Source organism: Rhinoderma darwinii, chromosome 1 (assembly GCF_050947455.1).
Source record: "Rhinoderma darwinii isolate aRhiDar2 chromosome 1, aRhiDar2.hap1, whole genome shotgun sequence".
Taxonomy (NCBI): Eukaryota; Metazoa; Chordata; class Amphibia; order Anura; family Rhinodermatidae; genus Rhinoderma; species Rhinoderma darwinii.
Window position 1 is genome coordinate 259,195,951 of NC_134687.1, and position 22,493 is coordinate 259,218,443.

Here is a 22,493-nt window from a genome sequence, read left to right on the forward strand (position 1 = left end):
CCCGTTGCCACTCATTTCCGAGCTGTTTGATCGCATACGAGGAGCCAAAATTTTTTCCAAGCTAGATCTGCGGGGGGCCTATAATCTAATCCGGATTCGCCGGGGTGACGAATGGAAGACGGCATTTAACACCCGCGATGGGCACTACGAATACCTAGTGATGCCCTTCGGACTGAGTAACGCTCCCGCAGTATTTCAGGAGTTCGTCAATGATATCTTCCGAGATCTCCTCTATACGTGTGTTGTAGTTTATCTCGATGATATTCTAATTTTATCCCCAGATCTGATGACCCATCGGAGGCATGTTCGTCAAGTTCTTCTGCGACTAAGAGAGAATCGCTTGTATGCCAAGTTAGAGAAATGCACCTTTGAAAAGAGGTCTTTGCCCTTCCTGGGCTATGTCATCTCGGATCAAGGCCTTAAGATGGACCCTGAGAAGTTAAAGTCTGTCGTGGAATGGCCACGTCCTCAAGTCCTAAGGGCCATACAGCGGTTGCTGGGTTTCGCCAATTTCTACCGCCAGTTTATTCCGAACTTTTCTTCTCTGACGGCCCCCATCTCTACCCTTACCAAGAAGGGTGTGAACGCCAAGGTATGGACTCCAGAGGCAGAGTCCGCATTCATTAGCCTCAAGAAAGCCTTCACTTCAGCTTCGATTCTCCATCACCCTGACGTATCTCAGCAGTTCTCACTGGAAGTGGACGCTTCCTCTGTTGGTGCAGGCGCACTTCTGTTCCAGAGGAGCTCCAAAGGAAAGGCAGTAGTATGTGGCTACTACTCAAGACTGTTTTCCTCTGCTGAGCGCAATTATTCCATTGGAGATCGGGAGCTACTGGCTATCAAATTGGCTCTGGAGGAGTGGAGACATCTTCTGGAAGGCGCTGCTCACCCCATCCTGATCTTCACCAACCACAAGAATCTCACTTACCTTCAGTCCGCACAAAGATTGAATCCTCGTCAAGCCAGGTGGTCACTGTTCTTCACCCGTTTCCAATTTCTGCTCCACTACCGTCCCGCTGACAAGAACGTGTGTCCAGATCATTTGAAACGGAAGACACGATGGAGTCCCTTCAGACGATCATAGACCCATCCTGCGTTGTCACCGCCAATCCTCTGCAGCTTAGAAATATCCCTCCGGGGAAAACTTTTGTTCGGTTGGCAGACAGAAAAATAATTCTCCGCTGGGGAACTAGCTGGGCACACCGGTGTCCGTAAAACCCAAGACCTGATCGCTCGTCACTTCTGGTTGCCCACGCTACCGAAGGATGTTCTGGACTTTGTCTCTGCTTGCACGGTGTGTGCCTCTAACAAAGTGACTCACAGCAAGCCTGCCGGCCTGCTTCAACCCCTGCCTGTACCCAGTGCCCCCTGGCAGCACATCGCTATGGACTTCGTCACGGACCTTCCTCTCTCAGCAGGATGCAACACCATCTGGGTGGTGGTGGACAGATTCTCTAAGATGGCACATTTTATCCCGCTGACCGGCCTACCCTCTGCTCCTCGACTGGCAAGTTCCTTCATTCAGCACATCTTCCGCTTGCATGGCTTGCCTCTTCACATTGTGTCCGACCGGGGGGTTCAGTTTACCTCCAAGTTCTGGAGAGCCCTCTGTAAACTCCTGGATGTGAGTTTGGACTTTTCCTCTGCCTATCACCCCCAGTCCAATGGGCAAGTTGAGAGGATCAACCAGATCATGGAAAATTACCTCCGCCACTTCATCTCTTCACAGCACGATAACTGGGTACAGCTTCTTCCATGGGCGGAGTTTTCATATAATAACCACACAAGTGAGTCCACCACCTCCACTCCGTTTCACATCGTGTACAGTCAACATCCCAGAGTTCCTCTTCCAGTGTCGACTTCATCTCAGGTACCCGCTGCTGACTCTGCATATGGGGACTTCCTGCAAATCTGGCAAAAGACCCGGTCCTCTATTTTGCTGGCGGTAGATCGCATGAAGCGTAAGGCAGATACCAAGAGAAGAGAGCCGCCTCAGTATCTTCCTGGGACTAAAGTCTGGCTGTCCTCTCGGAACATTCGCTTGAGGGTGCCTTCATACAAGTTTTCTCCCAGGTTCCTTGGTCCTTTCGAGATCCTGCAACAAATTAACCCTGTTTCCTATAAGCTGCGGCTGCCTCCTACCCTCAGAATCCCTAACTCCTTCCATGTGTCCCTCCTGAAACCAGTGGTCCTGAACCGCTACAGGAAGACCTCTAGTTCCACAGTTGCTCCCAGCGGCCCTTCTGATGTATTCGAGGTAAAGGAGATCCTGGACCGCAAGAGGGTAGGAGGAAGGACTTTCTATTTGGTGGACTGGAGAGGGTTTGGTCCTGAGGAGAGGTCCTGGGAGCCAGAAGAGAACCTCAGCGCCCCTACTCTTATTAAAAAGTTCCTCTCTCACTCTGGCCGAAAGAAGAGGGGGGGTAAGAGGGGGGATACTGTAGAGCCCATGGCCGCGGGCCGTCGGGTTTACTTACCTCCCGACGCCCGCAGCCATGGATCTGTGAGTGCTGGCCTCCGTCTCCCTCCTAGGAGATGCCAGCGCTCAGTTCCGCTCCGTCCGGCTGGGTCCCGTAGGGTGCGCGCGCACGCTCGCGCCCGGACCTTAAAGGGCCAGCACGCGCAATTAGGAAATCGTCATCATCATCAACTGCCACGATTTCCTGGTCTATAAGAAGGCCCCTGGCCTTCTAATCCTTGCCTGAGCGTTGTTAGTCTTTCCCAGTCTGTCTCGCAAATGGTCCCTTAGTGTCTCCCGTTCCAGCTGTTACCGTTCCTGTATTCCGTATTGTTCCTGTGCCTACCCGCGTTCAAGTGTCTTTGCCACGTCAAGTGCCATCTGCCACGTCAAGTGCCATCTGCTACGTCAAGTGCCATCTGCCACGTCAAGTTTCTTCTGCCACGCCAAGTGCCATCTGCCACGTCAAGTGCCATCTGCCACGTCAAGTGCCATCTGCCACGTCAAGTGTCTACCGCTCATCGGATACTGCCCGCCACGTCTGGCGCCACTTGCCGCACCTGTCTCCACCCATGCAGAAGCCACAGCCACCGCCCGGACTAATTCAGGTACCCAAGCATTACTGTCTGCCATTTTACGTTCGCATAGACTGTGACCTGGTCAGCTGCCTCTCCGCTATGGCGGAGCGGCCTAGTGGGTTCACAAACCCAGTGTCCGTGACACACACCCTTTTTTTCCTAGGCAATATAACTGGAAACTTAATGAAACTCTCCTCTACTCTCCGCGCAATAAGCATCGAGTTGAGGCAGCGCTGCGATCTTACTTTGTTGAGAATGATACGCTGGATGTCTCCAACAGCACTATTTAGGAGGCTCATAAACCATTGATCAGAGGGGTCCTCATAAGCATGGGTTCGTTTATGAAGAGAGAGAGGAACAGGGAGATTGATTTCTCAAATATTAGACCTTGAAAACCAACCTTAACGTTGCGCAGCTCAAGAGGTTCTCTCCTTGCTTATAGTTTGCAGAGAAAAGCTTAAATAATGTAGCTCTGCTACTCATAAATACTACATGCATGGTGACAAGGGGAGCAAACTCATGGCATACTTAGCTAAAAAGAGAAGACAGCAAAACTATGTCCCCAAAATCCGATCCCCTACTGGGACTGTGCTTGAGGACACAAATGACATTTCTGTTTTGCTCCTTCTATCAAACATTGTACGATCTATGTCCCGGAGAGACACCCAAGGAGCTTGCGGACAGAACTGTAATGATTGAATCTTTCCTAGATTCCTTCTCTTTTCATACCTTAACTAAAAAAACAAAAAACCCTACTCTAATCCCCTTTTACACTTAAAGAAATCTGCGATGCGCTTTCATGTATCCCCTCTAGTAAGTCCCTGGGATCTGACGGTCTTCCAGCCTCATATTATAAACAGTTTGGTGACATCCTGCTACCATTTTTCCTCAGAGTATGTAACTCTCTTAATGCTTCTCAACATTTCTCACCCTCAGCGCTCGAAGCACATATTTCGGTAATACCAAAAGAAGGTAAAGACCCTTCGCTATGCGGTAGTTATCACCCCATATCACTTTTGAATGTGGATGTTAAATTATATGCCAAAATCATAGCTAACAGGATGCAATCCTTACTACCATATACACCAGGTAGAGCAAGATTCCTCTGGTTCTGTTATCTACTGATGGAGAGAAGGCTTTTGACTGGGTGGACTGGACCTATATGGTCAAGGCGCTTTGCCGTTTCGGCTTTCCCCAACTCTTCATTCACAAAATCCTATCTCTGTACACTTCCTGTAGCGTCCATGGCCGCGGGCCGTCGGGTTTACTCACCTCTCGACGCCCGCAGTCATGGATCTGTGAGCGCTGGTCCCTATCTCCTTCCTAGAAGACGCCAGCGCTCACTTCCGCTCCCTTCGGCTGTGTCCCGTAGGCCAGCGTGCGCAAATAGGAGGAAGTCATCATCATCAACTGCCACGATTTCCTGGTCTATAAGAAGGCCCCTGGCCTTCTAATCCTTGCCTGAGCATTGTTAGTTTTCCCAGTCTGTCTTGCAAATGGTCCCTTAGTGTTTCCCGTTCCTGCGGTGACCTGTGCCTTGTTCCCTGTTCCTGTTTCCCGTGCTGTTCCTTAGTATCAAGTCGTGCCACGTCCTGTGTCATCTGCCACGTCAGGAGGAATCCGCCACGTTCTGTGTCATCTGCCACGTCCGGAGGAATCCGCCACGTCTGGCGACTTAGGATCGCCTTCATCATCTCTCTCCTTACTGGCAAAGCCCTAATGCTTCTTACGGACCTTCCGCTCGATCTATGAGGAACCTGGGAGAGTTTCTTCGGCTGCTGCATCCTTGTTAACCGTACACCAGGGAGACCTCTCCGTGGGCGAGTATGCCATCCAGTTCCGTATCCTGGTTGCTGAATTGACCTGAAACAACGAGGCTTTGGTGGCTACATTCTGGCAGGAACTGTCTTCAGGGATCAAGGACGAGCTGGCTGCTCGCGATCTGCCATCTACCCTGGACGATCTAATCCTACTCGCCTCCCGGGTTGACATGAGGATCCGGGAGCATTCCCAAGTTCCCCTAGAGACGTCTTTGGCTGTTGCCTCAGTTAATGGACTGCCTCTGCCTGATCCCATCATTTCTAAAACCAAGCCGTTGAAGCTCCAAGTTGGAGTCCTGCATTTTGAATACATTTCTTTCCTTGTTTTGCCCAAGGCCATCAATCCTGTTCTGCTGGGCCTGCCTTGGCTTTGACTACATGCCCCAGTCCTGGACTGGAATTCTGGAGAGGTTCTCCAATGGGGCTCCAAGTGCCATGGTCGTTGTCTGTTGCAGATCCATCCTGTCAAGCCTCCTCTGCCTCAGTCGTTGGCGGGACTGCCTCCCCAATTTGCTCAGTATGCAGATGTTTTCAGCAAAAGGGAGGCTGAGACGCTGCCTCCACATCGGACCTATGACTGCCCCATTGAACTGATTCCTAATGCCTCTCTCCCCCGTGGACGGGTATATCCTCTCTGCTGCCTGAGTCTCTATCCATGTCGGCCTATATCAAGGAGAATCTGGAAAGGGGTTTCATACGAAAGTCTTCCTCCCCGGCCGGGGCTGGATTCTTCTTCGTTAAAAAGAAGGACGGATCCATTCGTCCCTGCATTGACTACCGGGGCCTCAACCTGATCACAGTCAAGAACAAATACCCGTTGCCACTCATTTCTGAGCTGTTTGATCGCATACGAGGAGCCCAAAAAATTTCTAAGCTAGACTTGCGGGGGGGGTGTGGGGCTTACAATCTAGTCCGGATTCGCCGGGGTGATGAATGGAAGACCGCATTTAACACCCGGGACGGGCACAACGAATACCTAGTGATGCCCTTCGGACTGTGTAACGCTCCCGCAGTGTTTCAGGAGTTCGTTAACGATATCTTCCGGGATATACTCTATGTCTGTGTTGTTGTTTATCTCGATGATATTTTGATTTTCTCCCCAGATCCGACGACTCATCGGAGGCATGTCCGTCAGGTTCTACTACGATTGAGGGAGAATCATTCATACGCCAAGCTGGAGAAGTGCATCTTTGAGAGGAATTCTCTGCCCTTCCTTGGCTACATCATCTCGGATTAAGGCCTCAAGATGGATCCTGAGAAAGTGAAAGCTGTCCTGGAGTGGCCACGTCCTCAAGGCTTAAGGGCCATACAGCGGTTCCTGGGATTCGCCAATTTCTACCAGCAGTTTATTCCTAACTTCTCTTCTCTGACAGCTCCCATCTCGACCCTTACCAAGAAGGGTGTGAATGCCAAAGTGTGGACTGCAGAGGCAGAGTCCGCATTCATTAGCCTCAAGAAAGCCTTCACTTCAGCCTCGATCCTCCATCATCCTGATGTATCTCGGCAGTTCTCTCTAGAAGTGGACGCTTCCTCTGTTGGTGCAAGTGCACTTCTGTTCCAGAGGAGCACCAAAGGAAAGGCAGTAGTATGTGGCTACTACTCAAGACTGTTTTCTTCTGCTGAACGCAATTACTCCATTGGAGATCGGGAGCTACTGGCCATCAAATTGGCCCTGGAGGAGTGGAGACATCTTCTAGAGGGCGCTGCTCACCCCATCCTGATCTTCACCGACCACAAGAACCTTACCTACCTTCAGTCTGCACAACGACTGAATCCCCGTCAAGCCAGGTGGTCACTGTTCCAGTTTGTGCTCCACTACCTTCCCGCGGACAAGAATGTGAGGGCCGATGCCCTGTCCAGATCGTTTGAGACGGAAGACACGGTGGAGTCCCTTCAGACTATAATAGACCCGTCCTGCATTGTCACTGCTATTCTCTGCAGGTTAGAGACATCCCTCCTGGGAGGATTTTTGTTCGGTTGGCAGACAGAAGAAGAATTCTCCGCTGGGGACACAGTTCTAAACTTGCTGGGCACGCTGGTGTCCGTAACACCCGAGACCTGATTGCTCGTCACTTTTGGTGGTCCACGCTACCTAAGGATGTTCTGGACTTTGTCTCTTCTTGCACGGTGTGTGCCTCTAACAAAGTGACTCACTCCAAGCCTGCCAGCCTGCTTCAACCTCTGCCTGTACCCAGTGCCCCTTGGCAGCACATTGCGATGGACTTTGTCACTGACCTTCCCCCCTCAGCAGGATGCAACACTGTCTTGGTGGTGGTGGACCGGTTCTCTAAGATGGCTCATTTTATCCCGCTGACCGGCCCACCTTCTGCTCCTCGTCTGGCGAGTCTCTTCATTCTACACATCTTTCGCTTGCATAGCTTGCCTCTACACATCGTGTCAAATCGGGGTGTTCAGTTTACCTCTAAGTTCTAGAGAGCCCTCTGTAAACTCCTGGATTTGAGTTTGGACTTTTCCTCAGCCTAGCACCCCCAGTTCAATGGGCAAGTTGAAAGGATCAACCAGTTCATGGAAAATTATCTCCGCCACTTCATCTCTTCACAGCACGATAACTGGGTACAGCTTCTTCCATGGGCCGAGTTTTCATACAACAACCACACAAGTGACTCCACCACTTCCACTCCGTTTCACATCGTGTACAGTCAACATCCCAGAGTCCCTCTTCCAGTGTCGACTTCATCTCAGGTACTGGCTGCTGACTCTGCATATGGGGATTTCCTGCAAATCTGGCAACAGACACGGACATCTATTTTGCTGGCGGTAGATCGCATGAAGCGAAAGGCAGATACTAGGAGAAGAGAGCCGCCTCAGTATCTACCGGCGACTAAAGTCTGGCTGTCCTCTCGGAACATTCGCTTGAGGGTGCCTTCATACAAGTTTGCTCCCAGGTTCCTTGGTCCTTTCGAGATCCTGCAGGAAATCAACCCTGTCTCCTATAAGCTGCGGCTGCCTCCTACCCTCAGAATGCCTAACTCCTTCCATGTGTCCCTCCTGAAACCAGTGGTCCTGAACCGCTACAGCAAGACTTCTAGTTCCACAGTTGCTCCCAGCGGTCCTTCTGATGTATTCGAGGTAAAAGAGATCCTGGACTGCAAAAGGGTAGGAGGAAGGACTTTCTATTTCGTGGACTGGAGAGGGTTTGGTCCTGAGGAGAGGTCCTGGGAGCCAGAGGAGAACCTCAGTGCTCCTGCTCTTATTAAAAAGTTCCTCTCTCGCTCTGGCCCCAAGAAGAGGGGGCGTAAGAGGGGGGATACTGTAGCGTCCATGGCCGCGGGCCGTCGGGTTTACTCACCTCCCGACGCCCGCAGCCATGGATCTGTGAGCGCTGGTCCCCATTTCCTTCCTAGGAGACGCCAGCGCTCACTTCCGCTCCGTTCGGCTGTGTCCCGTAGGGTGCGCGCGCACCCTCGTGCCCGGCCTTAAAGGGCCAGCGCGCGCAAATAGGAGGAAGTCATCATCATCAACTGCCACAATTTCCTGGTCTATAAGAAGGCCCCTGGCCTTCTAATCCTTGCCTGAGCGTTGTTAGTTTAATCTGTCTTGCAAATGGTCCCTTAGTGTTTCCCGTTCCTGCTGTGACCCGTGCCTTGTTCCCCGTTCCTGTTTCCCGTGCTGTTCCTTAGTATCAAGTCGTGCCACATCCTGTGTCATCTGCCACATCTGGTTTTGCCGATGACTTGCTTATTTTCATCACTAGCCCCTCCACAGCTCTACCCCGACTTAAGGAGATGTTTACCCATTTTCGGGATTTATCCAACTTCAAAATTAACTCTAGCAAGTCCGAAGGCCTCTGTGTCTCCTGAACTCCGGCTCTGTTAACGTCTCTGAAACTAATCTCTCCTTATCTACTGCGTTCGGATAGTATAAAATACCTAGGAATTAATTTAACTCCCTCGCCTGATCACTGGTATTAAAGCAATTACATACCCTTACTCTCCGATATTAAAGCCACTATCTTGTCTTGGCAAATCCCATATATTTCATGGATTGGTAGATCCAACTTACTTAAGATGGTCATTCTCCCTAAACTCCTCTATCTACTCCAAACTTTCTCGATTCCCCTTCCAAAAACCTTTTTTGCTGCCCTTGTACAACAGTTTTCTAAATACATTTGGAATAATACTAAACCCAGAATAGCATTTAACACCCTTGTCCATCCTAAATGCTCAGGGGGGATAGGAATTCTGGATATCGAATCCTACTACCACTCGATACAATTAGCCAGGATAACTGAGTGGATTGATCATACTTCAAGTAAACTTGGGGTTCCCGTGGAGGAGGCCACCATAGGATCCCCCTTACCTCCCTTCTGTGGCTTGACAAACCCAATGCAGGCCCAATTTTGTCTAGTAACTCTCTTACCTCTGCTTCCTATCAAACATGGACGAAAGGCGAGGGGATGAAATCCCTGCACCAAATTCTGTCTCCCCTGATGACGGTCCGACACCTTGTGCAGTCACAGACTGACATATTTACAGATTGTTCTTCCCTTCCTAAAGCAACATCCTGCAGTGCATACGATTTCATACTGACTAATTGGGCCATTCCTACCCTCCCTGAATTGAAGTCTCAGTCTGGATTCTCGTCCATCAATTTTCTTTATTACTCTCACCTCATGAGGTGTTACCTGGGAGCGCTTAGGCAGGGACCACTCGACTGCACGCCATCCTGGTTGGAAAAAAACCCTCCTCCTTCGCCAACCACCTAAGAAGCTTATTACACTATACTATAATAATCTCTTTAAGATGAATTCATCAGTACAGCCCTCCTTTCTTAAATATTGGGAGTTGGAACTTAATAGTACTTTTTCTGACAAGGACACCAAGAAGGTTTTTCGAAACAACCTTGGGACCTCTAGATGTATTAAATTACAAGAATCCTCATACAACCTCTAGGTGGAACAAGACTCCCTGGGTATTGCATAAAATGTGTAACAAAATTTCTCCAGACTGTAGGAGATGTCATAAAGCCCTGGGAACATATCTACATTTGTGGTGGGATTGTGAGAAAATCTCCTCCTTTTGGGACCAGATAAAAAATACCCTTAATACCATTACTCATTCCTCTATTGTTATTTCCCCTCAAGTAGTCTTCCTAAACCTGTGGCCGACATTCCCTAGGGGGTCCCCCAAGGAGCTAGGGTTACAACTCTTCGCAACCGCCAAATCTTTGATACCGCTGTATTGGAAGACCGAGGTTGTGCCACCAATAAGCCACTGGCTTAGGAAGGGAGCCCAGCTTGCGAGAATGGAAGAGCTCGCACATCTTGAGTACCACTCTCATGCCAAATTCCAAAAGATCTGGGCACCCTGGTATGCGTTCTGTAAAAATTACTCCTTTCATCACCTTTGGTATGCAGACCCTCCTATATCTGACAATGTCAATTGATACTCTGCTTCCCTTCTATTCTGGGAATAATTTCTAACAGACCCATAAGACCTGATGTTCTTGGAGACCTCTCTCCTTGTGCGTTTCTTTTTCCTCCTCTCTCCCCCTTACATAATAACGTTCATACTACATTATTGTTCTGTTTTTATGATTTGTTTTGTCTATTATAGAGATAAGACTTTGTACACACAAGACTTCTAATTGTGTATTCTAACAATTAATTGTATATTTTGTATACTGAGGCTCTTACACATATTGTAAATACAATATTGCCTCTCTGCAAAACCTCAACAAAAAGTTAGTAAAAAAATTAAAAATAAAATGTTTCCGCCATCTAATCCACTCAAGAAACCTCCTCCTCGAAGTTCAGGTAGAAGGAGATATGGAGTTAGAGGATCAGAGGACTATGGATTCTAGAAGGGTCAGGGGTACTCTACAGTACTTGGTTGCACTGGATGGGGTATGCACCAGAAGAACGAACTTGGGTTCCTGTCCATTCATTCATCAGATTTGGTTTAGCATTTATACCTGTCCTTCTCACTCAGTCCTTGTTTGTGATTTTCCTTACCTTCAGGTGTCTTGATCAAGTTTCTGACTAAACCCCATACCTCTGACTTTTGGACTTCTTGGAATACTGAACTCGGCTTGTCTCTCGTTAACTCCTTGCTTGCTGATTTGGATTATCTGCACCCAGCCGGCTCTGTCCTCTGCTTTACCTGGTATCCACTTACTTATTGATTTGGACTTTCTGTTTAACCTCTGGCTGTCTCTTTATCCTGTTAAGGTTTGCCTGCATTGCACCTCTTATCCAACATTAAACTCTGCTAAAACAATCTGGGTTCAATGCAGCAAAAACCATCCCGCCTTGCGGTTTGCCCTGGCAAATACCATAGGGTACCGTTAGACTCTGTTTGTAGATCAAAGTTGTGGCGGATTTGAGGTTGCGGATTTTGTCTGAAAAGTTTTATTTTAAATTTATGTTTATGTGATGGAGACCAAAGTGTTGAATATGTTATCAAGTGTGAGGGTGGTGGGTAGTCTCCATTTTCTATTCTTTATATGATGTGTGTAATTTCGTGCAGCAGCCATCTTGTCTGGAGTTCTCATCTTGTTTCTTTTATAATGAATAAGAAAATCATTGTTCCTTTAAGACAGGTTTTCATGCTATTGAGGTTACTTATCTTTGACCTTGCTTCTCATACGAAGCTTACAGAGAAAACACAGGGAGTGAGATGGTAGGGCGGCAAAAATACTTGTGGGAGTGCCTCCCCCATCTTACAGAAATAGTTTTGCCAAGAGAGATAAGTCCAGCTGCAAACTTAATGTGTGAAGAATTATAATGATGTATCTGTAATATATTGTGTGTCCGTAATTGGCTGAATAAGTAATACGTTTATCCCATGTATAAAAACCATGATACGCAAGATATCAGCAGACAGAGGCTGAAAGATGACTTAATCTGATGTCGCTTTGTCTCCTCATTAATGAGAATAAAAGGCCACAATACTTCAATTTATTCCGATGACTCCTTGAATCTCATTAATAGATTATAAATTTTACAGATTTATATGCACGCTCTCTCCCAGCAGTCTCCAGCAGCCTTTGGGGAATCACTCCCCTAGGTATTCCATAACAGGAGTAGTTGCACTCAGCAGGAGAGAAGAGTTTGGAGAAAAATCCACATGATACTGCCTTACCCTTGGTATTCTTTTGAAACAGGAGTGCTCCAGCACCAATGTAAGAGGCATCAACCTCCAAGAAAAACTGTCAAGTCACATCAGAATGATGAAGGACAGAGGCAGAAGTGAAGGCGCTCGAGGTTGAAGAATGCCGACTCTGCCTCAGAGGTCCAGTCCTTGGTATTTACTCCCTTCTTGGTAAGGGCAGAGATGGGGGCAGTAGGAGATGAGAAATTTGGGATGAACTGACGATAGAGATTAGCAAATCTGAGAAATATTTGGATAGTTCGGAGACCGCGAGGGCGTGGCCACTACAAGACAGACTTCACCTTTTCTGGATCCATTTGAAGGAAGATCAGGTGAGTAGATCAAGATGTTGTCCAGATACACCACCACACAGACATACAGAAGATCATGGAAGATGTAGTTTACAAATTCTTGGAACACGGCTCGAGCGTTACACAGTCCAAAGGGCATTACGAGATACTTGTAGTGACCGTCTCGGGTGTTAAATGTGTTCTTCTATCACCCTTGCGGATACGTACCAGGTTGTAGGCCCTGCGGAGATCCAGCTTAGGGAACACATTGGCTCCACGAATCCTGTCAAATAGCTCGGAGATAAGCGGCAAGGGCTACTTGTTCTTGATCATGATTTGGTTTAACCCACGGTAGTCAATGCATGGTCGAAGTGTTCCATCCTTTTTCTCCACAAAGAAGAAACCAGCTCCAGCGGGCGAATAATACTTCCTGATGAACCCCCTCTCTAGGTTCTCCCTGACATACTCCGACAAGGATTTCTGTCACCTTTTTGCTAAAAACATCTGCATAACCAGCTTTAATGTCCGTGGCTGCGGGCTGTCAGCTCCAATCCCCTCCTGACAGCCGCAGCCACGAGTCGGCAAGCGCTGGCCCCAGCCTCCTCCTCAGGAGACGCCAGCGCCCGCTTCCACTCACCTCAGCCGGATACCGTAGGGTGCGCGCGCACGCTCATGCCCACTCTTAAAGGGGCATACCGGACTTTTGTTGAACTTTGACCCGTGAGTACCCTGGACTATAAGAGGGGTCCAGCCCCCTGCTTCTATGCCTGAGCGTTGTTGATGTTTCCTAGTTTGTCTATGTGATGTAGTGTGTTCCTGTTTCCTGTTCCTGTACCTGTACCTGTTCCAGTTCCTGTTCCTTGCTTTCCATACCATCCTGGTCGAGCACTGAGTTGTGCCAAAGTCGTGTCGTGCTGTATTCCACGTCTGACCTGCTTCACCTCACCTGATGTCTACCTGCTGCCTAGTCTAAGCCGAGCCTGCCCTGTTGCTGTCTGAGCTGCCACATGTACCTATACGAACTATAGACATTCACCTGCGCCCTGTTGGCCAGCTGCCTTACTGCCAAGGCGGTACAGCCCAGTGGTTCTACAGACCCTCTTCGGGACACCAGCATATTGTGGAGGTAGTCCTCAGAGAGATTGAGGCAGAGGAGAGACGACAGGTCGAACCTGAGGCAGACAGCAGTGAAGACATCGGGGTCCCCACTGGAGGACAACAGAATTCCAATCGAGGACTGGAGACAGAGGTTTCTTCAGTGGGACAGTGGCTTAGTGGAGACAGTCTACCAGGTCCTGCTGGATAAAATTTACAGCCGCTCCTGAATACAAGTAAGCATCATTCAGTGGTGACAATAGACACAGGAATAGACAGCCTGGGGGAGGATTTAGTAGCAGGGGTATATTCACCTACAGTTGTCTCTCCAATCAAGTCTAGATGCTGGAGATTTCCCGGTTTCAGAGGGCATTGGCGCACAAAATGTCCCTTGTGATCACAGTATAGACACAATCCAGAAGATCGTCTGCGTTGCGCTCTTAGTCGGACAGTGTAAGTCTGTCTAACTGCATTGGCTCCTCCAGGGGTACAACAAGAGAAGGCAGAAGAGGTCTTTGAAACTTAGGTGCACATTGACAAAATATTTTCTCCCGGCGAACTTCACAGGTGAGCTCTTGGATCCTAATATCGAGTTGCTAGCAGAATCAAGGCATCTAAGGTAGCTGGAAGCTCTCGAGCTGCCAGTTGAACCTTTATATGAGAGGCAAGGCAAGGCCCTGCCAGAAAGTTCCCATTAAGGCATCATTATTCCACGCCAGTTCTGCTGCCAGCGTGCAACTGGATATGGCATACTCTCCAACAGTTGACTCCCCTTGATTGAGGGTCAGCAGCGAGGTAGCAGCAGAGCATGTTCGAACCGGTTCCTCAAACACCATACGAAAAGACTCAAGAAACAGTAGCAAATCAGTGAACTCCAGACCCTCTTGTTCCAAGATGGGGTTCGCCCATGCCAGAGAGAAGAGAAATAATAAAAGCGACCTTCGCCTCGTCAGAGAGAAAGAGATGGGCATGTAACTTGAAATGGTTCGAACACAGATTGATAAAGCCTCCACAGGTCTTAGGATCCCCGTCGTAGTAAGGAGGTAGAGCCAACGAAATAACAGATCCAGGACAGGCAGGAGTAATAGCAGGTGGTGGAGTAGTGGAAGCAACCAGGGGAGGAACAGAAGGACGATCCAAACAGTTAATGAGGGAGTTCACAGCCTGTAAGAGTTGATCCTGGCATGCCTGGAGGTCACACATGTCTACTTACATCACCTGGATCGCAGTTTTAGGTTCACCAGCGGGATCCATGGCCAGAGAATACTGTCACGGTCCTGGGGTATGTGGACCCACTAGGCCACTCCGCTGTAGCAGAGTGGCAGCTGGCCAAATAAAAGTCTTTAGCACAAGAGTACCTGTAATAGTCCAGACAGACACAAGATGTAGCAGACGCTTTGGCACAGATGGTTTGTGGACAGATGATGCTTGACGTGGCAGATAGCACCAGACGTGGCAGATGACACCAGACGTTGCAGATGATACCAGACATGGCAGATGAGGCACACACGACTCCAACAATAGGCTTAGGCTCAGGAATGAACACAACAACAGGATACAGAATACAGGAAGCAGGATACGGGAACACTGGGAGCAAGATACAACTAAGGGACCATTTGCAATACAAACATGGGTAGACAACAATGCTAAAGCAAGGACAAAGAGGGGAGAGTCCTTTTTATACAGCAGGGAGAGTAGGGATTGTATAGGAAGCTTTTTGTAGGTACGCACGCTGGCCCTTTACGCACGCGCACCCTAGCAGCAGCCAAGGACAGTACAGTGTGCCGGCGTCTCAGAGGAGGGAGACGTCTGCATGAGCTCGTGGGTCTGTGATCGTGGCTGGTGAGTAATGCTGGTGGTCCGCGGCCATAACATCTTTGACGGGTGCAGTTTTTAAAGCAACTTTAGAACTGAACTGGTCCTTAAAAAAACAGGTTTTGGGAATTTTTTTAAGCAATTGCTGGTAAAGTTATGTCTTCTATCGTCATAGAATAAAAAAAAGGCTGTTAAAAAAAAATTATGCCAACATAAAGTACACATATGGTAAATGTAAAGTAGTAATTATTTTGTGTGGTATAACTATCTGTCGTACAAGCAGATGCATTTAAATTTAGAAAAATTCAATATTTTCCAAATTTTCTCAAAATTTTGATGTTTTAAACAAACACTGAATATATCGACCAAATTTTGCCACTAACAAAATACATTGTGCACGTGAAAACAATCTCAGAATCACTTAGATAAGTAAAAGCATTCCAAAGTTATTACCACATAAAGGGGTTAATCAGCACAGACATTTGGAACTAAAAACAAAATGATGGTAAAAGGACATTTATAGCATATTCACAGGATAACCTGACAATAATTGCTAGCAAATCGTTCCTGGCATGTTGTAGTGTGATCCTGGAGAGGCAGGAAGTTGTTACCTGAACACAGCGTACAACCACAGATCCATCTGAGGAGGATGCAAATCGTTTCCTGCTCTGCCTCAGAGCACAAGTGGCAGCAGCTGAGACTCAAGCTCCTCCTGACTCATTGACTGCTCTTCTGACCATTCCTGCCCTCCACCAGGCCAAAGCGGGGTACCTGTGCCTGACAAAATTACAGCTTCGGGAAGAAAGACTATTCCCACTGGTGCAGCTAGTGGCGGCACCCTCTGAACATGGGGCTGAGTCTGATGACACCGCATCTTGTGTCGCGGCAGAGGAAATGTTTGGAGAGTGCACCATTCAGGGAACGTTTTGCTAGAGTTGGCAAGTACAGCATTAATCACGTGATGCAGTCTGGGACTCCTGTTGTCAGGGTGGCTGACTGAGAAACGTGAACTTATCATTTCACATGATATTCTCATGTTTTAACTGATTTGAATGCAATTTGTGCACAACTTTTTTGACCCAATGGCTTACATTTACTATGAATCTTACGTATCTTACACCAGTCTAAGTATAGGAGATAGTTGTAGTAATTTGTGCCAAATTTACTAAAAGGTGCGTGCCTCTTAATAAATTTAGTGCATGTTGAACTCTCTGACATAGTCAAAAAAACCAAACACCTGCTATGACTTAGTTACTTAGTTTTAACATCGTTTTCTTAAAGGGGTATTCCCATCTTGGACATTTATGGCACAGGATGTAACATAAATGACAGATAGATGCAGGTCCCACCTCTGGGACCCGCAACTATCTCTAGAACAAAGCACCTGACCCCCATCAAACCTTCAGCCACTGGGCTCCAGCCACTGAGTTAGGAAGTGGCCAGATTTTTTCGGAATCACTCGAGTTTATTTTGCTATGCTGTTTCCATAACTCCCATTTAATAGTTCAGGGATAGGTGTGAGTCCCAGAGGGAGGTCCCAGAGGGAGGACCCACATCAATCGGACATTAATGGCATATCCTGTGGAATACCCCTTTAATAAATGTGGCCACAATGGAAAAATGATTAAATGTGATCTTTCAGTGTGTTTGGTGCAACTTTCTAAATACTTTTTATTAAAAGTTATTTTTATTTTTTGAGATACAGTTGCTTTGTATCCTGTATACAGGGTAGCTGTATCTAGAACTGAAATCTGTATCTGTCAGTTTAGCGGGACTGACGGTTTCAGTGGCACTCAGAATCATAACTTAGATGTGATCGATAACAGGCGGATCCTGCGAGTCAAAGACACGCAGGACCCGCTGTCACTGAACCCGTCAGCCCCGCTGACCTGACGGGTTCAGGTCTCAGCGCTAGATACAGCTGCTCTGTATACATGGTACAAAATAGCTGTATCTACAAAAGTTAAAATTATTTTTAATAAAAAGCATTTAAAAAGTAAGCACCAAACACACCGATTTTTATGTAAAAAAAAATAAATAAAAAAAGGATTTCAAAGGTGTACATAGCCTTTAAAGATCTGAAATCATTCAGAAATATGAAATAAAATAGGATATCTGGAAGGAAAAAAATACTGGACATCTTTGCAAAGTGTTCACAATAAAATCAGGATTATTAATGCAGAGTTGTTATAGAGTATAGTTAGTAGTCTTCATTATTGACTGTTTCCATAAAAACTTGGAGCTTAGCACAAGATGATGAATACTCACTATTGCCACAATGTAATTCATCATGAGGTCCAATTTCGTTTTCTTTACTGTGAATTTTCCACAGTTCTTCATTATTTTGGAGTCAAATCCTGTGACAGAAAAGTACAATGATTGAAAGTACGTATAAAGTACGTATAAACATTTACAGTGTGGATGTTAACATGACTCATGACTAACGTCCCAATGGCATTGTTTAAAAGGGAATGTGTCATCAGAAAATGGCCTACTGTTTAAATACATTTTTGGTGATTTTTTTTTTGTAGTTCTCTATGTCATTATGTATATTTAAAAAAATAAATAAATAAATCTAGCAGTTTTCACTAGGGCCATTACAGGCACCAAGTTTGACAGCTCGTTGATCGGCGCTCGCTTTCTCCTTTCACAAGAAGCTAGTATGGGGACATTAGATCGTTACTCCGATCGCTTATTCCCATACATTATTATAATGGCGGCAGCGCATGTGCAGCGATGTGCTGCTGCCAACGATAATATTTTTAATATTTAAAATGATAAGATCAGCTGATGAACGAGCGTTTGCTCGTTGATCGGCTGATTGTTGCCCTGTTTACACAGGGCAATCGGGAACGAGCATTCTGTGAGTGCTCGTTTGCCCCATAATTGGCCAGTGTAAAAGGGCCTTAACCCTCACAATAGACTGACACTTCCTGCTGTGTAAAGATCACTTCTCAGAAGTCATCTTATTATCATAACAGACAGAATTACTGTAATGACGGGGTAGGGAGACAGACAGGTGAGCCCTAATCTACCCGCCACTCAGTCCCTGCCTACTTGCAACGACCCGTTCTATGCGACGGGGTACAACTGAGCGACGGTCCCTACGCTCAGTAAGTGCAAGACAGACAAACAGACAAGGGTACACAGAAGCTAGGGAAACGGGGCAGCTGCCCACGGGGACACAGTGAGCAACAAGAGTAGTGAACGAGCCGAGTCAAACCTGGAGTGAACGAGGTACAAAACGCTGAGCAGGAGAGTGGTCAGAAAGCCAAGGTCTATAACAAGCAGAGGATGAGTAGTACAAGCAGTAGCAGCAAGGCCAGGAAACAAGCAGAGAAGAATCACAGGCAAAGGAGGAACAGGAAAGGCAGGTATAAATAGACAGTGGGCGGGAGCTAGCTCCGTCTGGCCAGGCTGTGATAGGCTCTCCCACTCCTAAGCCTGCCATCCTGAGTGGTGGAAGATGGAGTCAGTCTCACAGACATAAGAGCAGGTGCAGACTGATTGCCCACGGGCGTCGACACAGAAGCTGTGTCTGGCAAATCCTTTACAATTACAAAAAAAAGCGAACACCTCTATATAAATAACACAAGATCCAACAGTGATAATAGGTGATGTACACAGCTTTCCTTGTAGCCAAGGCGCAAACCATTCTCGATTTTTTTTTCTGTGTTTTGTACAATAAAATTGTGCTAAAACGTGAACTAAGATACGCGGGAGAGGCGTGGACAGGTAATGTATGTACGTACATACATGGTGAACGTCAGTTTAGCGGGACTGACGGTTTCAGTGACACGCAGAATCGAGCTCTTATCGATCACATCTAAGTTCATAACTTAGATGTGATCGATAACCGGTGGATCCTGCGCGTACGTACACAGTGAATTGTTGTGTTATACTGTGGGCATAGAACTTGAAGACGAGTAACACAGTTTTATTTAACCCCTTCCCTCTTTAGCCACTTTTGACCTTCCTGACAGAGCCTCATTTTTCAAATCTGACATGTGTCACTTTATGTGGTAATAACTCCGGAATGCTTTCACCTATCCAAGCGATTCTGAGATTGTTTTCTCGTGACACATTGGACTTTATATTACTGGCAAAATTTGCTCGATATGTTCAGTATTTAATTGTGAAAAACACCAAAAATTAGCGAAAAATTGCAAAAATTAGCATTTTTCTCAATTTAAATGTATCTGCTTGTAAGACAGGCAGTTATACCACACCAAATTGTTGCTAATTAACATCACCCATATGTCTACTTTAGATTGGCATCGTTTTTTGAACATCCTTTTATTTTTCTATGACATCACAAGGCTTAGAACTTTAGCAGCAATTTCTCACATTTTCAAGAAAATGTCAAAAGGCTATTTTTACAGGGGCCAGTTCAGTTGTGAAGTGGTTTTGAGGGCCTTATATATTAGAAACCCCAAAAAAGTCACCCCATTTTAAAAACTTCACCCCTCAAAGTATTCAAAACAGCATTTAGAAAATGTCTTAACCCTTTACACATTTCACAGGAATTAAAGCAAAGTAGAGGTGAAATTTACAAATTTCATATTTTTCTGCAGAAATACATTTTTAATACAATTTTTTTTATAAAACAGAAGGTTTTACCAGAGAAATGCAACTCAATATTTGTTGCCCAGTTTCTGCAGTTTTAGGAAATATCCCACATGTGGCCGTAGCGTGCTACTGGACTGAAGCCCCGGCCTCAGAAGCAAAGGAGCACCTAGTGGATTTTGGGGCCTTATTTTTGTTAGAATATATTTTAGGCACCATGTCAGGTTTGAAGGGCTCTTGCGGTGCCAAAACAGTCAAAATCAACCAAAAGTGACCCCATCTGGGAAACTACACACCTCAAGGAAATTATCTAGGGGTGTAGTGAGCATTTTGACCGCACAGGTTTTTTACAGAAATTATTGGAAGTAGGCCGTGAAAATTAAAATCAACATTTCTTCAAAGAAAATGTAGGTTTAGCGATTTTTTTTCTCATTTCCACAAGGACTAAAGGAGAAAAAGCACCGCAAAATTTGTAAAGCAATTTCTCCCGAGTAAAACAATACCTCACATGTGGTAATAAACGGTTGTTTGGAGACACGGCGTGGCTGAGAAGGGAAAGAGCGCTATTTGGCTTTTGGAGTTCACATTTAGCAGGAATGGTTTGCGGAGGCCATGTCACATTTACAAAGCCCCTGAGGGGATAAAACAGTGGAAACCCCCCACAAGTGACCCCATTTTGGAAACTACACCCATTGAGGAAATTATCTAGGGGTATAGTGAGCGATTTGACACCACAGTTTTTTTGCAGAAATTATTGGAAGTAGGCCCTGAAAATAATAATCTACATTTTTTCAAAGAAAATGTAGGTTTAGCTAATTTTTTCTCATTTCCAGAAGGACTGAAGGAGAAAAAGCACCACAAAATTTGTAAAGCAATTTCTCCCGAGTAAAACAATACCCCACATGTGGTAATAAACGACTGTTTAGACACACGGCAGGGCTTAGAAGGGAAAGAGCACTATTTGGCTTTTTGAGATCACATTTAGCAGGAATGATTTGCGGAGGCCAGGTCACATTTGCAAAGCCCCTGAGGGGACAAAACAATGAAAACGCCCAAAAAGGGACTCCATTTAGGAAACTACACCTCTTGAGGAATGCATCTAGGGGTGTAGTGAGCATTTTGACCCCACAGATGTTTCATAGAATTTATTAGAATTAGGCAGTGAAAATAAAAACAGTCCTTTTTATTCAATAAGACGTAGCTTTAGCGCAAATTTTTTCATTTTCTCAACAAATAAAGGAAAAAAAGAACCCAACATTTGTAAAGCTATTTCTCCCGAGTACGGCAATACCCCATATGTGGTCATAAACTGCTGTTTGGGCAAACCGCAGGGCTCAGATGGGAAGGACCGCCATTTGGAGTGCAGATGTTGCTGGATTGGTTTCTGGGCACCTGTGGGCCCAAAACAGTGGAAACCCCCCAGAAGTGACCCCATTTTGGAAACTACACCCCTCAATGCATTTACCAAGGGGTGTAGTAAGCATTTTAACCCTGCAGGTGTTTTGTAGAAATTAGTGTGCGCTCAATGTTGCAGAGTGAAAATGGGATTTTTTTCCATAGATATGCCAATATGTGGTGCCCGGCTTGTGCCACCATAACAAGACAGCTCTCTAATTATTATGCGGTGTTTCCCGGTTTTAGAAACACCCTACATGGGGCACTAATCTTTTGTCTGGACATATGACAGGGCTCAGGAGTGAAGAGTACCATGCGGAGTGGAGGCCTAATTTGGCGATTTACAAAGTATTGGTTCACAACTGCAGAGGCTCTGATGTGAAATAATAAAAAGAAACCCCTGATAAGTGACCCCCACTATGGAACTGCACCCCTCAAGGTATTTATTAAGGGGTGTAGTGAGCATTTTCAACCCACAGGTCTTTTCCATAAATGAATGCGCTGTGGATGGTGCAAATTAAAAATTTATATTTTTCCCTAGATATGCCATTCAGTGGCAAATATGTCATGCCCAGCTTATGACGCTGGAGACACACACCCCAAAAATTGTTAAAAGGGTTCTCCCGGGTATGACGATGCCATATATAAGGAAGGAAACTGCTGTTTGGGGACGCTGCAGGGTTCAGGGCCGAGGGAGCACCATTTGGCTTTTGGAGAGCGGATTTTGCTTGGTACTATATTTGTTTGAGTATTGCTGGTGTTTTATAATGTGGGGGTACATGTAAGCGGGGCGGAGTATATAAGGGGCATAGTCAGGTGGTATAAAAAAATAATAATAATCCATAGATGTGTGTTACGCTGTGAAGCAATCCTTTCCGCACAGGCCAGTGTCGCACTGATAAATGGTGTCATTTCTTATCCCCCCTTTGGTCCACACTCCGCGCCTTTGTAGTTTGGGGAATTTTGCTGGGAAAGTATTATCCTGGTATAATACGGGCACCGTCGCTTCCAGCGGATATGTTTGGGCCCTCCCCTTCCTGGTTCCCTAATTTTAGGTCCTTGATAAATCGCCTCTTGAAACAGAAGAAATGTTCCCCTCGGGCACAACTGCATATTTTTTTATTTCCTGACTTATTGGAGCCATAACTAATTTTATTTTTCATAGACGTAGCGGTATGAGGGCTGGTTTGTTGCGGGACGAGCTGTAGTTATTATTGGTACCATTTTGGGGTACATGCGACTTTTTGATCACCTTTTATCCTATTTTTTGGGATGCCAGGTAAACAAAAAAACGCAATTCTGGCACAGCTTTTTTTGTTTTTTTTATACAGCGTTCACCATGCGTTATAAACTACATGTTAACT

The 22,493-nt window shown here is 46.3% G+C and overlaps 1 protein-coding gene across 1 annotated transcript in view; it reads right to left on the reverse strand.

Moving 5' to 3' along the window:
* Positions 1 to 22,493, reverse strand: part of ATP8B3 (ATPase phospholipid transporting 8B3) — a 761,685-nt gene that overhangs the window by 472,178 nt on the left and 267,014 nt on the right. Inside the window, exon 10 of the mRNA XM_075852305.1 lies at positions 17,437 to 17,525. Within this exon, the coding sequence (XP_075708420.1) occupies positions 17,437 to 17,525 (89 nt within the window). The remainder of the gene's footprint in view (positions 1 to 17,436; positions 17,526 to 22,493) is intronic.